At 51.0% G+C, this 16,900-nt stretch overlaps 1 protein-coding gene across 2 annotated transcripts in view; it reads right to left on the bottom strand.

Annotated features, from left to right (window-relative positions):
* Positions 1-16,737, bottom strand: part of Fgf18 (fibroblast growth factor 18) — a 40,550-nt gene extending 23,813 nt beyond the window's left edge. The window contains exons 1-2 of one of the 2 annotated variants that reach the window (XM_021239624.2): positions 9,985-16,737; positions 9,790-9,826 (exon numbers count right to left, since the gene is read on the bottom strand). In XM_021239624.2, coding sequence (XP_021095283.1) covers positions 9,790-9,826; positions 9,985-10,016 — 69 coding nt within the window. In that variant the 5' untranslated portion in view covers positions 10,017-16,737. Of the gene's footprint in view, positions 1-3,889; positions 4,058-9,789; positions 9,827-9,984 lie in introns of those variants that run through there. The other variant, XM_087194853.1, reaches the window with a different exon arrangement.
* Positions 16,738-16,900: the final 163 nt, after the last annotated feature.

Genomic DNA, 16,900 nt, shown 5'->3' on the forward strand with positions numbered 1-16,900 from the left:
CTTGGCCTTGATGCCCAAGAGAAAGCCTTTCTCTGAGGCCTTCCCAGGGTCAGTCAGAGCTGCTGCCTGCCTGGGTAACATCCTTAGTTATCAGGGATGCCAGAGCAAACTCCAACTGCCACAGCCCTCACAGGGCAAGAAGGCTTGGCGCATAAAGGATGCATCCCGCAGAGGGAAGAGGCCTTAGTTGCCCCGCCTTCCTCCCCGCACCACATACACAGTATCTCCTGGGTCAAAGTAGCTTTTCCCACAACAGGGTAACCCTACAGTTCTCCTGCAGCCTAAAAATCTAGCTCTCCCCACCCGCCCCTGCTGTGCCCTGAGGACTTTGGTTATCATGGAAATATTCACTCCCCAACCCAGGAGCTGCACAAAGCCAGCAAACACCAAATGATTCAACTCTCCCCCCGGGTCTGCTAGAGTGTCAGGGTCCAGGGACACCAACCTGACAGGGCACTCAGTGGACCAGACCCCCCCTACCCCCGCCTGCCATCTGATCCTCCCCTTGGGACACTCTTAATGCACAATGGGATCAGTCCTCCTGCTCAGATCCCTGCCCTGGCTCCCACTATGTCCACGACAGCATCTAATGTCATCCTCACAATCTGATCCTGCCTATCTTCCAAGCCTCCTCCCTCAGGTACCCTGATGGGAACCTGTCACAGAGTAAAACGGTGTTGCCAGCTTCCAGAGATCAACCAAGACATCCCGTCCCTCCAGGGATCCAACACCCACCCACGCTCCCTCTGGCCTTTCAGCCCGCTGGCTCTGAAAAGCACATTTGCAGGCTTCCTACTTCTTCCCAGGCCACACCTCCAGCTCCTACACACACACACCCATCACACATCACACATCACCTGCAGACACACGGTACAAACATAACACACGCCTCAACAACTGCACGATAACTGACACTAACCGGCCTCATGTGTCACCTGGCTCATCTCCCATCACCAACTGACTAGATTTCTTTAACTCTCAGTTTTCTTGCTGGCTATAAGGAGACTGCTTACAATATTAACCTCAGAGAAAGACTACACTAGCAATGGTAGCCATTAGATTCTTTTCTTTTTTTAAATTTTGTTCTTTACACAGCCTTGATTTATGAAGCACTTCCTCTAGGGTAATTGCCAGAGCCATCCTAACAGTTTCAATGATTACTTCCCTCATTTTTACAGATGGAGAAACTGAGGTCCAAGGTCCTAAGTCACAGAATTAGTGAGAAGAAGACTCAAGGTTCAAATCCAGCTCCTCTGTCTAGAGCTCAAGCTCTACCACTTCACCCCAACCTACTACCATTCTCCCTTCTCTTCTTCACCAACCTCTTTTCCTCTACAGTGCTCCTCCCTCATCCTTGGTTTCAGTTATCCCTGGTCAATTAAGGTCTAAAATTATTGAATGGAAAATTCCAGAAATAAACATTACATTTTGTGCCATTTTGGGTAGCACGATGAGATCTCAACCCACCTCTGTGTCTAGCATATCTATTCTGTATACACTACCCGCCCGTTAGTCACTTAGTAGTCATCTCAGCTATTAATGAGACTGACTGCCTCCGTATCAGCATCTGTACATAAGGTTCAGTACTATGTATCCTTGGTTTCAGGCAACCACTGGGGATCCTGGAATGTACCCTTAAGGATAAAGGGTAACCAGACAGCAACTGGTTCAGAACACGGGCCACAGCTGGGGTAGGGGGAAATAACCGTGAATGAATGGGTTGCAAGCCTTGAGCTTCTCCTGCATGGCTTCATGCATTCCAGGACCCTGACTCCAGGCACCCTGCCCAGAAGGGGAAGGTCTGTTTGGTCCCAGGAGGAACAGCCCACAGACTTCCAATGACATCCCACCAAGGCCTGTTTCTTCCAACGGCAGCAACAGAAGCAGGCCAACCTTACCGGGGGCTTCCAGAGCTTCTCCAAATTCTGGATTTGAACCTGAGACCTTCCCTGGTAAAGTGAGCAACCCATTCTGCCCCCAAAAGGCAGCTCCCCAACCTCTTCCTCAAAAGCAGCCTGGATGTGGGCCCAGGGGTGCTGCCAGCCACAGTGCTCTGTAGATTATCATCATCGGTACTCACATTGGCACCCACTTACTGGCACTTGCTCTGTGCCGAGGCCCAAACTAACTAAGCACTTGCCAGGCACAGTCTCCTTACTCCTCATGCATCCTGGAAGACGTAAACTGTCCCTCTCACTGTGCTCTGGGTGACAGAGAGACACAAAGAGGCAAGGGACTCACCTGCCAAAGTTGTACAGAGAGTGACAAAGTCAAGATCTGAACCTACCTCAGCATCTAAAGCCCTCAGATCCCCCCTCACTCCCACACAGCACTCCTGTGTAGGAAGGGGAAGAGGAAGACAGGACCCACCTCAAGTGTGGGCTTGGCTCAGATGGGCACCCTCTGCTCCTCTCACCCTGGCTTCTGGCCTCTCCCTTGTCACTCTCACCACACCCAAGTCAGCACGATAGAGATTGAGGCTGCAAAGGGTCCTGCCCTACCCCCAGCCTGTCCATTAAGCTCCCAGGCCTATCAATGTATTGATTGACAGCACCAAGCCGTCACCATGGGAGGGGCTCCACAGGATGGGGGCTGGGCCTGGGGTAAGCCTGGCTCTCCCTGTACATTAGCCCTTTCTGTACACATGGCCAATATGGGTGCTGCCGGGGTAGGTATCAACCTGGAGCCAGCTCGGGATGGGGGCAGGACCTGAAGACCTGAGCCCTCTTTCCTTCCTCCCTTTCCCCTTCCAGCCAATCCCGCTTTGTTTCCATCTCCCTTAAACCCTTGGATGAGAAGAGCCCTCACCCACGCCTATGAGATAACAAACAAGCCATTCATTCTGGCATTCAATGCCCACCAGGGCCTTGAATCACCCTCATTCCTGAACTTGATGCTCCAGCCACCCCAACAGGCTAGGAACCGTCTGAGCACATCAGGTCATTCTGTGCTTTGACGGAGCATTGTTGTGTTGTGTGTGCCTGTGATGTCTTACACGCACACACACATGGGCGCACACACACAGCTGCACACACGGAGCCACCATGTCCTTTTTACCTGGCTTCCCCGGCCTACTCTCCTCACCTCAGAGTCTAGGGGTTGTCATCACAGTACCCAGTGTGCCCTTAAGCTCCTACTCTCGAGCACCCTGCCCTCAGCACCTCTTTAAATCCCAAAGGCTGGGACAGGAACTGACCCCCTGGGGCTGGGGTGGGGAGGCTCAATCCAGGTCCCTGCCCCAAGTTCATCCCTCAGGGGCCCACAATTACCCTGCATGCCAGGTCAGGACCAGGTGCCCAGCACCAGGGGCACAGGTCAGCCCTCGGCTGGCCTCTAGGAACTGGATCCGAGGGACACTCCAGACTCAAGTCACCTAGAGTCCAATGATAACTGCAGCTCACAATTACTTACACTCATGATGGCCCAGTGCTGTGCCAAGTGCTCCCCCCAGGGGACCACAATTTGCCCTTACGGCAACCTGAAGAGGAGGTTCTATCTCAGGGCCCAAATGCCTGAGGAGCAGGCAAGAGGCTGATGAATTTGCTCAATCACACAGCTACCGACAGAGGTGGGAAGAGCCCCAGCAGGTGAGGCCAGAAGCCTGGGCTCCTTTCTGTCCCTGTGAGCTCTGGCAGAGAACGGTCAAAGGACGGTGACAAAGTACCTTGGGATTCCAAGGCAGAAGGTGGGCCGGGAGTAGGGGAAGGCGGTAAATCAGCTGCCTAAGTGCCAGCCATCGCTTCTCAGGGAACGATGAGGAAAGAGCGTAGGCCTGGATTTCTGTGTTCACCTCAAAACCCAGTTCTGGGCCAAACACGCAGCAGGTGTCCTGTAGAACATGTGGATTGATAATGGGGAACAGCACCATATTTGAGTGCCTACTGCATACCTGGGCCAGGACATGGCTTCCATTAATTCCACCAACAAGCCAAAAGAGTAGCATTACTCTTCCTATTTTGCATATGATGAGGAAGCAGAGATTCAGTGAGGTTAAGGACCTTGCCCATAACCACACAGCTTGAGTGCTGGAATGGCAATTAAATCCACACTTAAATCCAAAGCCTATGCTACAATACAGACTGAAGGAGGCCTGCTGTCACTGAGCCAAGAAACATGTCCTTACAAGCGCACCTCACAGCATGGTGTATACTAAAACACACACAGCATCTAATTAATTGGGCCATTGGTATTACTCCATTATTTATGGTTAACCCCTGTGGTAGCTGCTCTGTGTGCAGTACCTCATTCACTTCTCACAATAACCCATACAAAGTAGGAGTTTCTCGTTACTCCATTTTACAGATGGGGAAAACCAAGGTGCAGATGGTTGAAGATTAAGGAATACTTGCTGAACAGCTGCTAAGTAGCACAACCAGGACTCAAAGCTACGTGTCTCCTACGCTAAAGCCTGTGCATTTAACCACCATGGATGTCATGCAGCTCACCTTGCTGACACCAGGCAGGTAAACCAAGGCTCAGAGAGAAGTCAGTGACAGAACCAATATTGGAACCCATGGACCCTGGGCATCTTTCTGCTTGTCTTTAGCCCAAGCCTCGACATGGCTGCATTTTAACTGGGTCTGGGGCCTTGTGCCTCTTAAATGTCAAGAGCACAGGAACTACTGGCAAGCCTGACTTCAGCCCAGGGGGCCCACTTACCTGCTGATGTCCAGAACAAATTCCCACCCTCAGGCCAAAGCACTGACAGCAAGCCTGAACCTGTACAAAGGCCAGATGGCTGGCGCCCAGCCCTCGCCACGCGGCAGGCCCTCAGCGTGCCCTTTCCCCCAGTGGTCTGCCGTGGGTCCTTGAGAATGAGGGCAAAGCAGCCCGGAAAACATGACTGAGCATTCAGGGGCTGATGGAGCGACCCACAGAAAGGAGCCAGTCAACACCAACCCACCACCGCCCAGTGACCAGAAGGTGGCATGGTCCCCAAAAAGGAGCACTTACTGTACCTGAGTGGAGAGCAGGACAAGGGAACCCTCCTACGGCCAGAGCACAGGAGCTAAATCTAGAACTGCACACTAGAACTCATGGCCATGCAGTCCCCTTAGGAATTAGAGACATTCTGTTGGTCGTTTTTGTTTATTTGCCCATTTTACAAATGCAGAGGCTGAGACCCAGGGAGGTAAAGGGACTTGCCCAAGTCCACACAGCAAAGAGAAGGCAGAGCCACAATCTGAACCAGGCTGGCTGACTCCAATGCATTCCTGCTGTCTTTTAATAAGCCTGGGTCCTGGAGACTTGCTATGGAACTAAAGGAGGGTGACCAAAGCCCCTCAGCCCCCTGTCTTCATCCGTAGAACTCTCTAACTCCAAGCTGGCTGGGAAGCTTCACGTGCATGCACACAACTGAGAAGCACCTGGTGCACAGTGAGCCTGACAGTCAGAGCCATTACAAGTGCCGCTGCTGATATTGTTGTCCTTGGCCTGAGGGGCCTGCACCCCAACTTCCCACACCCACAACTTTCCTGCCAGATGACCAAGACAGAACTCCACAGTCTTGCAGAGGATGGGCCTCTCCTCCCAGACCCCTCTAGCTTTGGGAGCTGCCTGGGGCAGGGTGAAGCTGCAGTGGTAACCTGGATGAGCTGCCGAACCTGATCCCGAGCTCGACCCAGCCAGGAGACATTTTCAACAGCCACCTCTTTATCTCCAAGTGAGCAGGTGACACTTAGGGGCTGTAAGAATGCTGGCACGGTGCTCCTACTCCTTTCCCTCTACACTGGAAATAGGCTGGGATGGGAATGCCTCCACTAAAAAAAAACCACCACACACTTCTATCCCAGCAGCCCTTTCAGGTCAGCACACTGCACTCCAGGAGGACACAGCCTGCAGACACTGAGGGAGATGCCCTCAACCCCAGAGATGCCCACGAGGCTCTGATCACCCCTGATCCCAGAATCCAAACAGGATGCCACTAAGGACTCCATTGCACCTGCCGGGGCTCTGTTTCCCCACCAGTATTCTGAGTAACTTCATGATTCTTTCTGAAAAACTCAGCTGGATGTGGTGGAATGAAGAGCTTGAGTCCAGAGACTTGCTTCTTAACCACTGACTCCAACAAATCCCTTCCCCACTGTGGACCTCACTCTCTCCCCCTACAATGCACCTCACCTACCTCATCTTCTTGTGGAACAGGCAGAAGGATGAAAACAGCTTCCTAAACGTAAAAGAAGCTTTCACAATCTTACAAGCAGTTCCCTTTTCCCTAATATGAGTCATTTCTCAGCCTCTGTTTCCTCCTCTGTTAAGTGGGAAGACGTACCCTGCCTCACTACACTTAGAAGCACTGGGAGGAAGCAGAGTAAACAAACGCCTATGCACCTGGCAGCATCTCCTCCAGACCTAGAGCTCCTTGGAGCCAAGGAGTGACCAGGAGTCTGGGTCTACTCCCAGGCTATAAAGAAGCAAGGTCCTGGAAAAAAGTACTGAGGGGAAACCCCCTGAATGGACAGATGGATGGTGTTGCTTTAAAAAATTAAAAATCCCACCCAAAAGGACGGCTTCCCACCTTTGTCTTGCCTTAACAGACATGCCCCTAGCCTCCCCATCCTAGGCAGTTTGAAGGAAGCTTCTAAACCTCCCTGAAGAGGCTGGAAGTGGGGGTGGTGAAACCTAAACACCTCTCACACCAAGCGGAAATGGCACTGTGGGAGGGACAAGGGGCTGGCAGAAGGGACAAGGGGCTGGAGGAAGTCCCCCCTGCTCTGGCCCTCCTCACGCTGGCCTGTCTGGGGAAGGCTAGGACCTAGCCGAGCCTGGCGGCAGGAACAATGTCAGGCAGGTGCCAGCGGAGCAGCGTGAAAGGCCCAGCCCGGTGTCATTGTCAGAGCTCAGCCAAGTGCAGAAAAGCAATTTACTGGTCACGCCGCCTGCTCCCACAGAAATTTTTAAAATTCTTCCGATTTGAGCTATCTGCGGTGTCCCGAGTCTTGTGGAGAAGGGATGAAGGGATTTTATTAAATTCCCAGCTTCCCGCTTCCCAGGGTGGCTGGGGCTGAGGGCGGGCTCACCACACTAGGGGTGGGTGGAGGACAGTGTCTGGCCTTGAATGTGCTCATGGAAACGTGGCTTGGGGGCAGGGACCCCATTCTGAGCCTGGTAGCTGAGGGATAGGAGGAGAAGAACCCAGAAACTTCACTACTAAGACTGGGCTGGTCTCCAAAACTGAAATGGAGGAGGGAAGGGCATAGGTATACCCATTTCCCAGGTGAGCAACATGCCTTCCTGGGTAGGTGAGAACTTGTAAAACTTCTTCCACCTCTATCATACAACACTTCAACCCTCGGGCCACCACCTTTGCAAATGAGGAAATTAAGACTCTCAGGATGACACAGTCAGGACATCCAGGTCCACATGATTGCCCTGCCCTGAGCCCTTCCTTCAGGCCAGTGAGGCCTCCCTGGCCCCTGCTCAGAACAAACTGCTCCAGCTGCTGTCACTTAAGTGGACCCTGCCCAGAGTGTGTAGGCTTTCCCTGCATCTGACCAGCACCATCTCTGTAGGGATCAGATTCCAGATTCCCAGCGACAACACTCTCATCTCTGCCCCTAAGGACCATCCTACCTTTGTCCCTGAAGTGTAAATGGGGACAGAAGCATGCCAACCTTGCTTGAAACCCCACCCTCAAAGTAACATTTCTTTACCTTTTAGGGACGGGGTGCTTTTGAAAACTCAATGGATTGCTGAAAGCCCTCCCAAAATACATCTGCATGCTGTTTTTTATGCAGTGTTTCAGGAACACCCTCCCTTAAATCCCATTCCTAGGTATTCCAGGGATGCAGAGACCAGGAGTCAAAAACCTCAGCCCTGTGGTAGCTCAGATTTGAAAAGGCTAGAGAGGACAAAGGAAAGGAAAGGCAGGAGAGAAGAGAGGAGGCTTCTCACCTGCCTGAAAGCCGCCTCTTGACCTAACCCTGGCTGACCACCTAGCTTTTCCCTAAGATGCTGGCTGTAGCTTTGGCCAGGAGATGGAGGTGGGAAGCAGCAGAGTCTAGACTCTCTCCCTCATATTCTCCTCAGAGAACACAAAGACCACCCAGTAGCCCTCCTGGGCCCCACTTCAACAAGATTCAAGAGCAGCAGGCATCCAGAGGCTTGGACAGCAAGGTTCAAAGGCCTCCGTCTATGCCCATGTCATCAGCTTCTGCCCTTAAGCTCCACACTCCAGAAAAGAGCTTCCCCAAAAGCCAGACAAGCAGACCCCCTGGAGTGACCCCAGGCCATGCCCTCTGCTTGAGGACTCAGCTGCACACCAGGCAGACCATGCCTGGTACTGGCCTCTCTCTCTGACACCAGCCATTCCCCACCCTGTCCCCCACCCCCATCACCACACAGGGTCACATCTGCTTTGGCAAACAGCCAGTCTTAAGTTACTGGCTCCAGTTGTATTGATTCAAGGAGTCACTGGGGACCCCATTCTAGCCAACAGGAGGAAAGAACTCATCAGTCTGTCCATCCATCCATCCATCCATCCATCCATCCATCGTTCCAGCCCCCGCACCCCAGCCCCCAGCCCCAACTGGCTGGCCCCCATCAGGATGGTAACATCCTCTCCCAGGAGAGGGAAAGGAGATGAGACACACCACCAGCAAACACTGCAAGAGGCTTCTGGGTCTCAAGCACTCAAAACACACACACACACACACACACACACACACTCTTCTTGTATCAGAACACTGGGAGAACCTCCACATTCCCATGCGCAAGATTTTCTGAACATCTCCAGAATCCCAAAGGCTAAGGGCTAAGCATCTTACCTAGCCCTGTAAGGACACCTGCCTTTAACAGAGGGGGAAGGGGCCGACAATCCTCTTTTGGCCTATGTCCAGCTCCTCCCAGGTCCCCTCCCTTGCAGCACTAGGTGGGTGGGGGGCTTGGGCAGCTGGGCTTCCTATTCCCTTGGCCCACCCTCTCTCCCCCCACCACGATGAGGCAGCTCTGGTCTGGTTCTAATCGGGGCTGAAGTCGGCTCCCTCTTCCCCTCTTCTCCACCCCCCTCCCCTTTCCCTTCATTTCCACGGCTTTGGAAGCCAGAGCGTTCCAACTGTCTGCTTGCCAAGACCTTCCCGAGTCTGAAAGCTGCTGAAGTAACAGATCAGATTTTAGCAAGTGCTTTCCAGGCTGAGCGCCAAGCCCTCTTCTGATTCACGGAGAGCAAGAGCGAACCAGGGAGCAGGAGCAGGCGGGGAACCAGCAGCCCAGGACTGCACCACCTTGGGTGAGGGCGTGCGGAGCCCAGCCGCTCCGGTATCAGCCTGGGGCAACAGCCCGCTCCCCCACCCCCCCACCCCGGGCGCTCGAGCTAGCGCGCTCGCGCCCTCTCTCTCTCCCTCCCCCCCCTCGCCTTTGAAACCACAGACTAATTTACAACTGAAGCTCTCTCCCTCGAAATCCACTCCTGCAAGGAACCTTTTTGTTTGGAACAGCGGGTGGCGATGTTAGGGGGACAGTTTGCAGACAGACAAAATCTCTAGGTCCCAACTCCTGGACAGCTGCAGGCAGGGTTCTGAAGCCCGGCACACTGCAGGACCCTCCTCCCAGCCCAGGCTGTCAGGGACAGCGGCAACCTACGCCGGCTGAAGCCCCTCAGCAGAGCCCGGTGCCCTTGGCGGTCCGCAGCCCGCGCAGGGCGCACGCGAAGCCGCCCTCCTGCGCCCTGGGAACAGGTGCACCGGGCTCTGAGCCTAGCAGGGGTGGGGCGCAGCGAGGAGTGCGGCCCGGGGGAGGGGGTCTGCGTGCAACGCGAGGCGGGGGGGGGGGGCTGAGCAGGAACCCACGTACCTGTACCTGGAAGCAGAGCAGCAGGAAGTGTAAACACCTGCAGGAGAGAGATGGAGAGGCGGTCAGTGGGACTTGAGGGAGAGGGGCGCGCGGACAGACACGCAAGCGGAGTCAGAACAGACGGGCGCGCGGACAGAGCCACAGGCACACGGACAGACGGCGGCAGAGTGGGCAGCCCCACACGCGGGCGCTTACAGGCAAGAGCAGGCGGAGGGCGCTGAATACATCGCTGGGCGGGGGGGAGGCGGCGGCTCCTAGCCCAGCCTGCACATGTCCGCTCCGCGCGGCCGGGACCGGGCGCCTCCGCCGCCGCCGCCGCCGCCGCCGCCGCTGCTGCTGCTGCTCCCTCCTCGCCGGCTGCTGCTGCAGACTCTCCTGCTCCGGGGCGCTCCGCGGCGCGCCCTGCGGCATCAGCGCCCCGCGCGGCTCCTCCCGAGCGCTGCGCCCTCCGGGCTGCGCAGGGGCTGCGGGGAGGCCGCCGCTGAGCGGGAGGCGCCCGGCCGGTGCAGGGAAGCAGGATCACTGCTGGCTGTCCGTCCGTCTGGGCGTCCGCGAGGGGCTGGCTGCCCGGCTTACTCCGGGGGCAGCATGAGCGGCGGGGTCGAAGCTGGGGCGCGCTGTCTGGCCGGCACGCGAGGATGCGCGGGACCAGGGGTCAGCGCTCCGGGGCTGGGGTTCGCGGCTGCAGCGCGAATGCGTCACGGCCGCTCCGTCTGGGCGCCCGCGGGCTCATGTCTCCTCCTCCGCCTCTCTCCGGCCGTGCGCACCGCCACCTCCCACCACTGGCGGCGGCCGGGGCGTTTTCTACGCGCGGGCGGCGAGGGGGCGGGGGGCCGGGGGCGGGTCCGGGCCGAGCCGGCACAATGAGGATGCGGGGCCCGGGGGCTCCCCCCTCGGGGCGCGGCCGGACGGGCGCTCAGCTAGCCTGGGTGCGCCGCGCCCACATCAAAGGCGGCCCAGCCAGCTCCCCTGCCGGCCGCGGCCTCTCTACTGCCTCCTCCGCCTCCTGGCGGCTCCGGCGGCTCCGGGTTGAAGGGGAGGTTCTCAGGACTCCCGGCGACTGGACTGGCAGCTCGGAAGTCAGAACCCTCGAGACTGCAGCTGGTGAGCACTGGAAGCCGTCGGAGTTGCGCGCCCAGGCGCAGTGACCCGCGCCACAGCGCAAACGTTGGCTGAATTGGGCAGGCTGTGGTCTCCAAAAACGCAGTTAGGTGCTGAGGGAGCGCCTTCACTCAACCCACCTATGCCACTCACACACCCACCAGCTTTTGAGTGGGGAGCCGGGAGAGGGCGGGTCAGGCCCAGCCCCCAGTGGCTCTATGGAAGGGGGGGGGGGTGTCTCTTTTGCCAATCCAGAGTTCACGCAAGATCGTGGCGGTTTCCAGCGGGTTAAGCATGCTAAGTGAGTCCTCCGGCTCTTTCCCTCTCGGCTGCGGGAGATGGGGAGGGCTCCGGGTGCCTCCCCACCCCCTCTCCGGAGCTCCAGGAAAGGTTCTCGGGATCCCAGCTGGGCTCTCGGGTAGGCCGGCAAGACAGCTTTGGAAACGCACGAGCACCACCTAGCGGCTTCAAAGCATTATTGGAACCCAGCCCCGGCAGGCTCTGTGCCTGGGAGTAGCCAGGACTCTGGTCAGCGACCACTCCAGGATCTCTTCCTGCCTCCTCCCCAAAACCGGGCTAAGTGGCTTGGTTCCTTTGAAAGGACCCCACCTAACTAAAGACACTGGTTCTTACTGCCTCCCGCCCATCTTTCCCACTAACCCCAAAGTGTAGATATTCTTACCACATACCTCAGTCTACAGCCCTATCAATCAGGCCCTACTCTGGACTGATGCTGACAGGTGACAGTGGGAAAGAAAACAGGCTCAAAAACCAAAACTGCAATCACAACTATTAAGCCCGTGTCACTGGCTGTGGTTGATACTCCCACTCCGCTGGTGAAATAGATGCTGCCGTAGGGGGTGATTTCCTGAAGTCATGGACATGCGCTATTTGTTTTAAAGCTAAGTTCTTTTTCAAAGCTGAGGCTACTGTAAACAGCACTGGAGACAAGTGCAGAAAACCTTTTCAAAACCAGGTGCTGAGTGATGGGGAAATTCTTGCACAAAGCTTATTAACTGAATTCGACATTGATTGCCAGAACTGATCTTTCAAAGCTACTAGTAATTTAATTTCTGGAGAAAATGAGCCTACTCTAAATCTTCCCACATGGTGATGGTTTTGGCTTACGCCTTAAGTGTTTCAAGTACCCCCTGGCTTTTTAAATTTGTACTATTTATTACTTTTGAATGGAGTTGGTATATAACTTTATTGTCCTAAAATGCTTTGCCATCTTTTCAGTGCGAGAATACAGTGTCAATTTCATCTGTCACACAAGTAAGACTGACCAATCAAGAGAATGGCTCTGAGTAAGAGTAAGGATCACAGGTCCTAGATTTGAATGCCTCCAACATTTACTCAAATTCCAGGAAGACTGCTTCCTCATCTACACAATGTGGCTAAGAACAGTAACAACTCAAGATTTGCCCAGCACCACCAAGATCAGGCTGGCACATACTGTAGGCTCCAAATGTTTTAGCTGTTATCAAGCAATAATAATCACAGGTTTTAGGTTTACACTATTTTCATGAAGTGCGGAGGTAAGCTGAAGCACTGAACTAGAATCTTTGTGAACTCTTTAAATTTAACTAGTTACATTTTTCCTATTCTCTACCAACTGCACCCTCAAACCCAGTTTCACATGTATCTTACCAATATAACCTATTTACCTTAACCTTAAATGCACGAATCATATTGCTATCTGGACTTGGTATGTTCATATGGCACTATCATTCAGTCACGTTAATAAGAGATCCAGTTTCCAGGCCCTGGTTGAAGACAGGGTCCCTTCACTAAATAAGCACTCTGCTTCTTTCTGCTAGGTAAGCTGGGCAATAGACAAGCCAAGAGAAATGCTAGCTTGTTACCAGGTTGAGTTCAGAAAGAAATCGATGGGATGAGTTCAACACGGTGATAATGGGCTTGACTAAGCCTTGTAGATAGACTCTAAGAAGTAAAACATTTTTAGTGTTACAGATAATTTTAATACGTTTGAAATGTACAGTACAGAACTTTGACAAGTGTATCTGTGTAAACATCACCTCCTTTCAGGTAACCTTCCTACCCACGATGGCTGGTTCCAAGCAGATCAGATCCAACTTCACACAGCACCAAAGAGGTGGCCCTCCTCTGCTGCTGCTTCGGCGTGACTGATTTACCCATTGTTGGTTACCTGTAGTCAGACTTTACTACTTAATAGGAAGGACAGAGCAACATTTGACAATTTATCAAGGGCTTTAAAACTACATTTTAATCCAGTTCCTCTAGCTAAAAATGAAATGCACAAGTGACAAGAGGCTGCTAAGGTTTTCATTCCAGTTTAGGCAAGAGTATGGTAGCAAAGGCTATGCGTGCTTATTGGGACACAAATGTATTAATCCCCAGCTGCAAGGTAGTAAACTGGCAATTTTCTGGGGGAAGTGAACATTGTAATTGATAATCCCAGTGACATGTAAGCCCTGAACACATTTGACTACTAATCCCTAAACTCCTAGAATACTCTGGCACACACACGAGCTGCTTAAATCTTCAGATTCTCCCTACCCCTTTTTCAAATGTAAAAGAAAAAAACAGCAATCTTGCTTTCCACCTCTTCTCAGTCTCAGGCTATGACTTGATTCAGTGAGTCTGTGGAACAAATACTGTGGCAACAAAGATGGAGAACACTCAGCCCAAGAACCTAGGACAAACACCTTCAAGCAGCATTGCCTCAACAGAGTACTTTGTAAGTAGACCCTTAGTACAGATGAGGCTTTCAACAGCTCTTGGGAATTTCACAGCATCAAAATATGACGGCTGGAATTGGTAGCATACTTATAATCTCAGCAACTCAGAGGCTGAGAGGCACAAGGATCAGGTTCAAGGCCAACCTAGAAAACAAGACTTTGTCTCAAAAATGAAAATGGGGGGGCCAGGGATTTAGCTCAGTGGTTCCGGTGCCTGCTTTGCAAGCACAAGGTCCCGAGTTCGATCCCTGGTACCAAAAATAAAAAATAAAAAAAAATGGGGCTAAGAAGATGGAGACAGCTCAGCACTCACTGAATTCAATCCCTAATACCAAAATAAATACTAGCTTAATCAGGATACATTTTGGGGTGTGAGGCTTGTTTAAATGTCTAGGTAAGAGGTGACATGTCTTACTGAAGATAAGTTCTGTATTTTAGAAATACAGGGTTAAAGGTAACAAGACTGAGGCAAGTTACAGGCAGTTCTTCAGTAAAGAATTAGTTGCTCCCTAACTCAGCAGTCAAAACCAGGTAGTAGCTTCTACAAGTGTTGGGATACCACTATAAACCTCATGATACTGTACCAATCATTTGCATGATCCAGCTTAAAATATCCTGATCTGCTGATTTAGCCCGTCTCTCTAGCAAAACTGAACTGAGACTTCTCACCCAGGATTTATCCTTATATTCAAAGGATTTGATTATGAAGAGAAGCTTCTGACTCCAGCCAACCAGTGCACCTTTTGCGCTCTTAAATCTTTTCCCTTGCTTTTCCAAAGGGTCGAAAATAAAATCATAGCCTGCTAACCTAGAACACAGTAGTTAAGCAATGCTCCCAAATGTAGTCTATAAATACCACTCTTTTAAAAAAGGAGCCAGGGCTCCTTAGAGAAATACTCAGTCTAAGAAAATGACCAAGTTTAAGCTGGAACATCCTGTCTTTCTACAGAAAGCGAGTGAGGGATCAGACCAAGACCTGTTGACAGTACAAGATGCTTGAAAGAGGATTCCAGTCAAAAAGAATGTGTTTAGCACCAAAAATTGATAGAATGACTTTGGACAAATACAAAAAAATAAAAATCTCATTTGGAATACACTGGATCCTTTCAGAGGTTGCTAAGATGTCACCTCATCCTGAAAATTGGTAAGACTCAAACATTAAGATGTTTTCTTTCAAAGCTACATAGCCTCCCAAAAAATGATACTGCTAAAGACTAACCCATTAAGAAGCACCCCCAAGGAAAAGCAGCTCAATGGTAGCTTAGTTAGCATGTATGGGAGACCTGGATTTGATCCCCAACACCACCAGAAAAAATTAAAATGTCATTTTTGGAGATGACTTGAAAACCTTCAATCTCTGCCCTTCCACAAACCTTATCGGGAACCTCAAGGGATGGATGTGATTGATTAGCTTTATTAAACAAGGATCAAGAACAGGACTACCAGTCAGGCCAACTGCTTTCTCTTGAACTACTGCAAAGTCATTTAGGTTTCCTGCTACATAAAAGTTAATTAAAACCAAAATAGAAATTTAATTTTAAGGCACAAAAAACAAATTTTAAAAGTTTCTGACCTAATTACTATTAAGACTTTAAAATGCAGATATAAAACTCCATTTCTGAAAATGTTAAGTAACTTAACTACCTATCCATACTCCCTAACATGTACTGTCTTAAGTGATGCCGAAAAAGCAATTCTTGGTACCATTTCTCAAACTATCTGAATGAAATCAAATGAGCAAGGTGGTAGGGGAGAGACTGGGGAGAGATCAGTGTGCTGGGTTTAATCCCCAGTTTAAAAAGTAAATGATCCACAGTAGTTCCGGCACCTGCCTCACAAGTGGAAGGTCCCGAGTTCCATCCCCGGTACCAAAAAAAAAAAAAAAAAAGGTAAATGATCTAGTCCAGGAGAGTGGTGCATGACTCTAGCCCTAACAACCCAGAAGGCAGGGTCACAAGGATGGTTTGAAGCTATAAGTCTGATGCCAGCCTGGGAAACATGGTAAACTGTCTCCAAAAACCTTTCAAACCTAAATTATATGAACATTTTTTTTTAAATGCAAGTATGTTCCAGCAACAGAATACAACATTTACCATATCCTAAAGCCTACACTAATGGTATAAAAGAGAAGCAACTGAAGTCCTGGCGAAGAAACCAGGAAACCACAACTAATGACTAGATGGATACCAGATACATGAAAAATTAAGACAACGAACAGTACTCTAACCAACTTTTTACTACCCCAGAGGGGAAGGGTTAACATATGCAGACCCTCATCAATTCTAACTACAAACAACAAATTCCACAATCGTCAATCAACTTTAGGAAAAGTCAAACGGGCTAACAGAGAAGGGAGCAAGTCAGAACAGACCATTTCAAATCACAATAATCCCCCTCCTGTTTTTGATACAATCAATGATCCAACCATTTGAGAAGTTAAAAACAAAAAATGTGAAAATGCTTTCCTAAAATTTAAACAGAAAGGAATGGGGGAAAATATCCAAATCAATCAAACAGAAACCCTAAGAATGGACGGAAATAGAACACTGAACTCCCCTAAGAAAATGGCCCAGAAATGGAGAACAGACCCAATCAGCCCTGAAGGAGAACGAAAACTCACGAACTAAAAATTTCAGAAAAGGTTATCCAAGAGAGCACACTAAAACAGCAATGGAGTAGGCACAAAGTAAGGTATATACTTATAAGGGGAAAAAAATTCAGCTGAAAAGGTAGCACTGGGTTTGTAGCAAAAGAAACAAACTTTCAAGCCTAAGAACTTCAAAAACATTTCTCTCACGTATTTATACCAGGAGTTATATAAGCTTAAGTAGAACAGGTAAATGTTAAGTATCAGCCTCTGAATGTTTTCATGTAACAGACAAGTCTTTTTACTCCCATACGTGGAAGATATACTACTTCTTAGGCAAATTGAGGAAGTCACCAAAATCATTTTGTTCTTGATTCAGCTGATTGTTCCAGGCGGCTTCAACATGCCAGATTTCCTTTGGATGGCAAGGTTAGGTAGATGGGCAGTCTTAGCATGACATGGAATACACTGCATAAATACTGGTTACTAAGGGGAGGTAGACATGCAGGCACACTAAATCCTCATGATAACTGGTTAACCAGGGCTGGGAATGTACTTAGTGGAAGAGCACTTGCCTAGCATACATGATACCCTGGGTTCCATTCCTAGCACCATAAAAAACTTAGAAGACTAGGCAAAGACAGTTTTCATGAGATTGTAGAATACTACTTAACATTTTAGAGTATATAATTTTTGACAA

This window comes from Heterocephalus glaber, unplaced genomic scaffold (genome assembly GCF_053883595.1).
Source record: "Heterocephalus glaber isolate CG9 unplaced genomic scaffold, H.glaber_assembly_v1.0 deba00001606, whole genome shotgun sequence".
Classification (NCBI taxonomy): Eukaryota; Metazoa; Chordata; class Mammalia; order Rodentia; family Bathyergidae; genus Heterocephalus; species Heterocephalus glaber.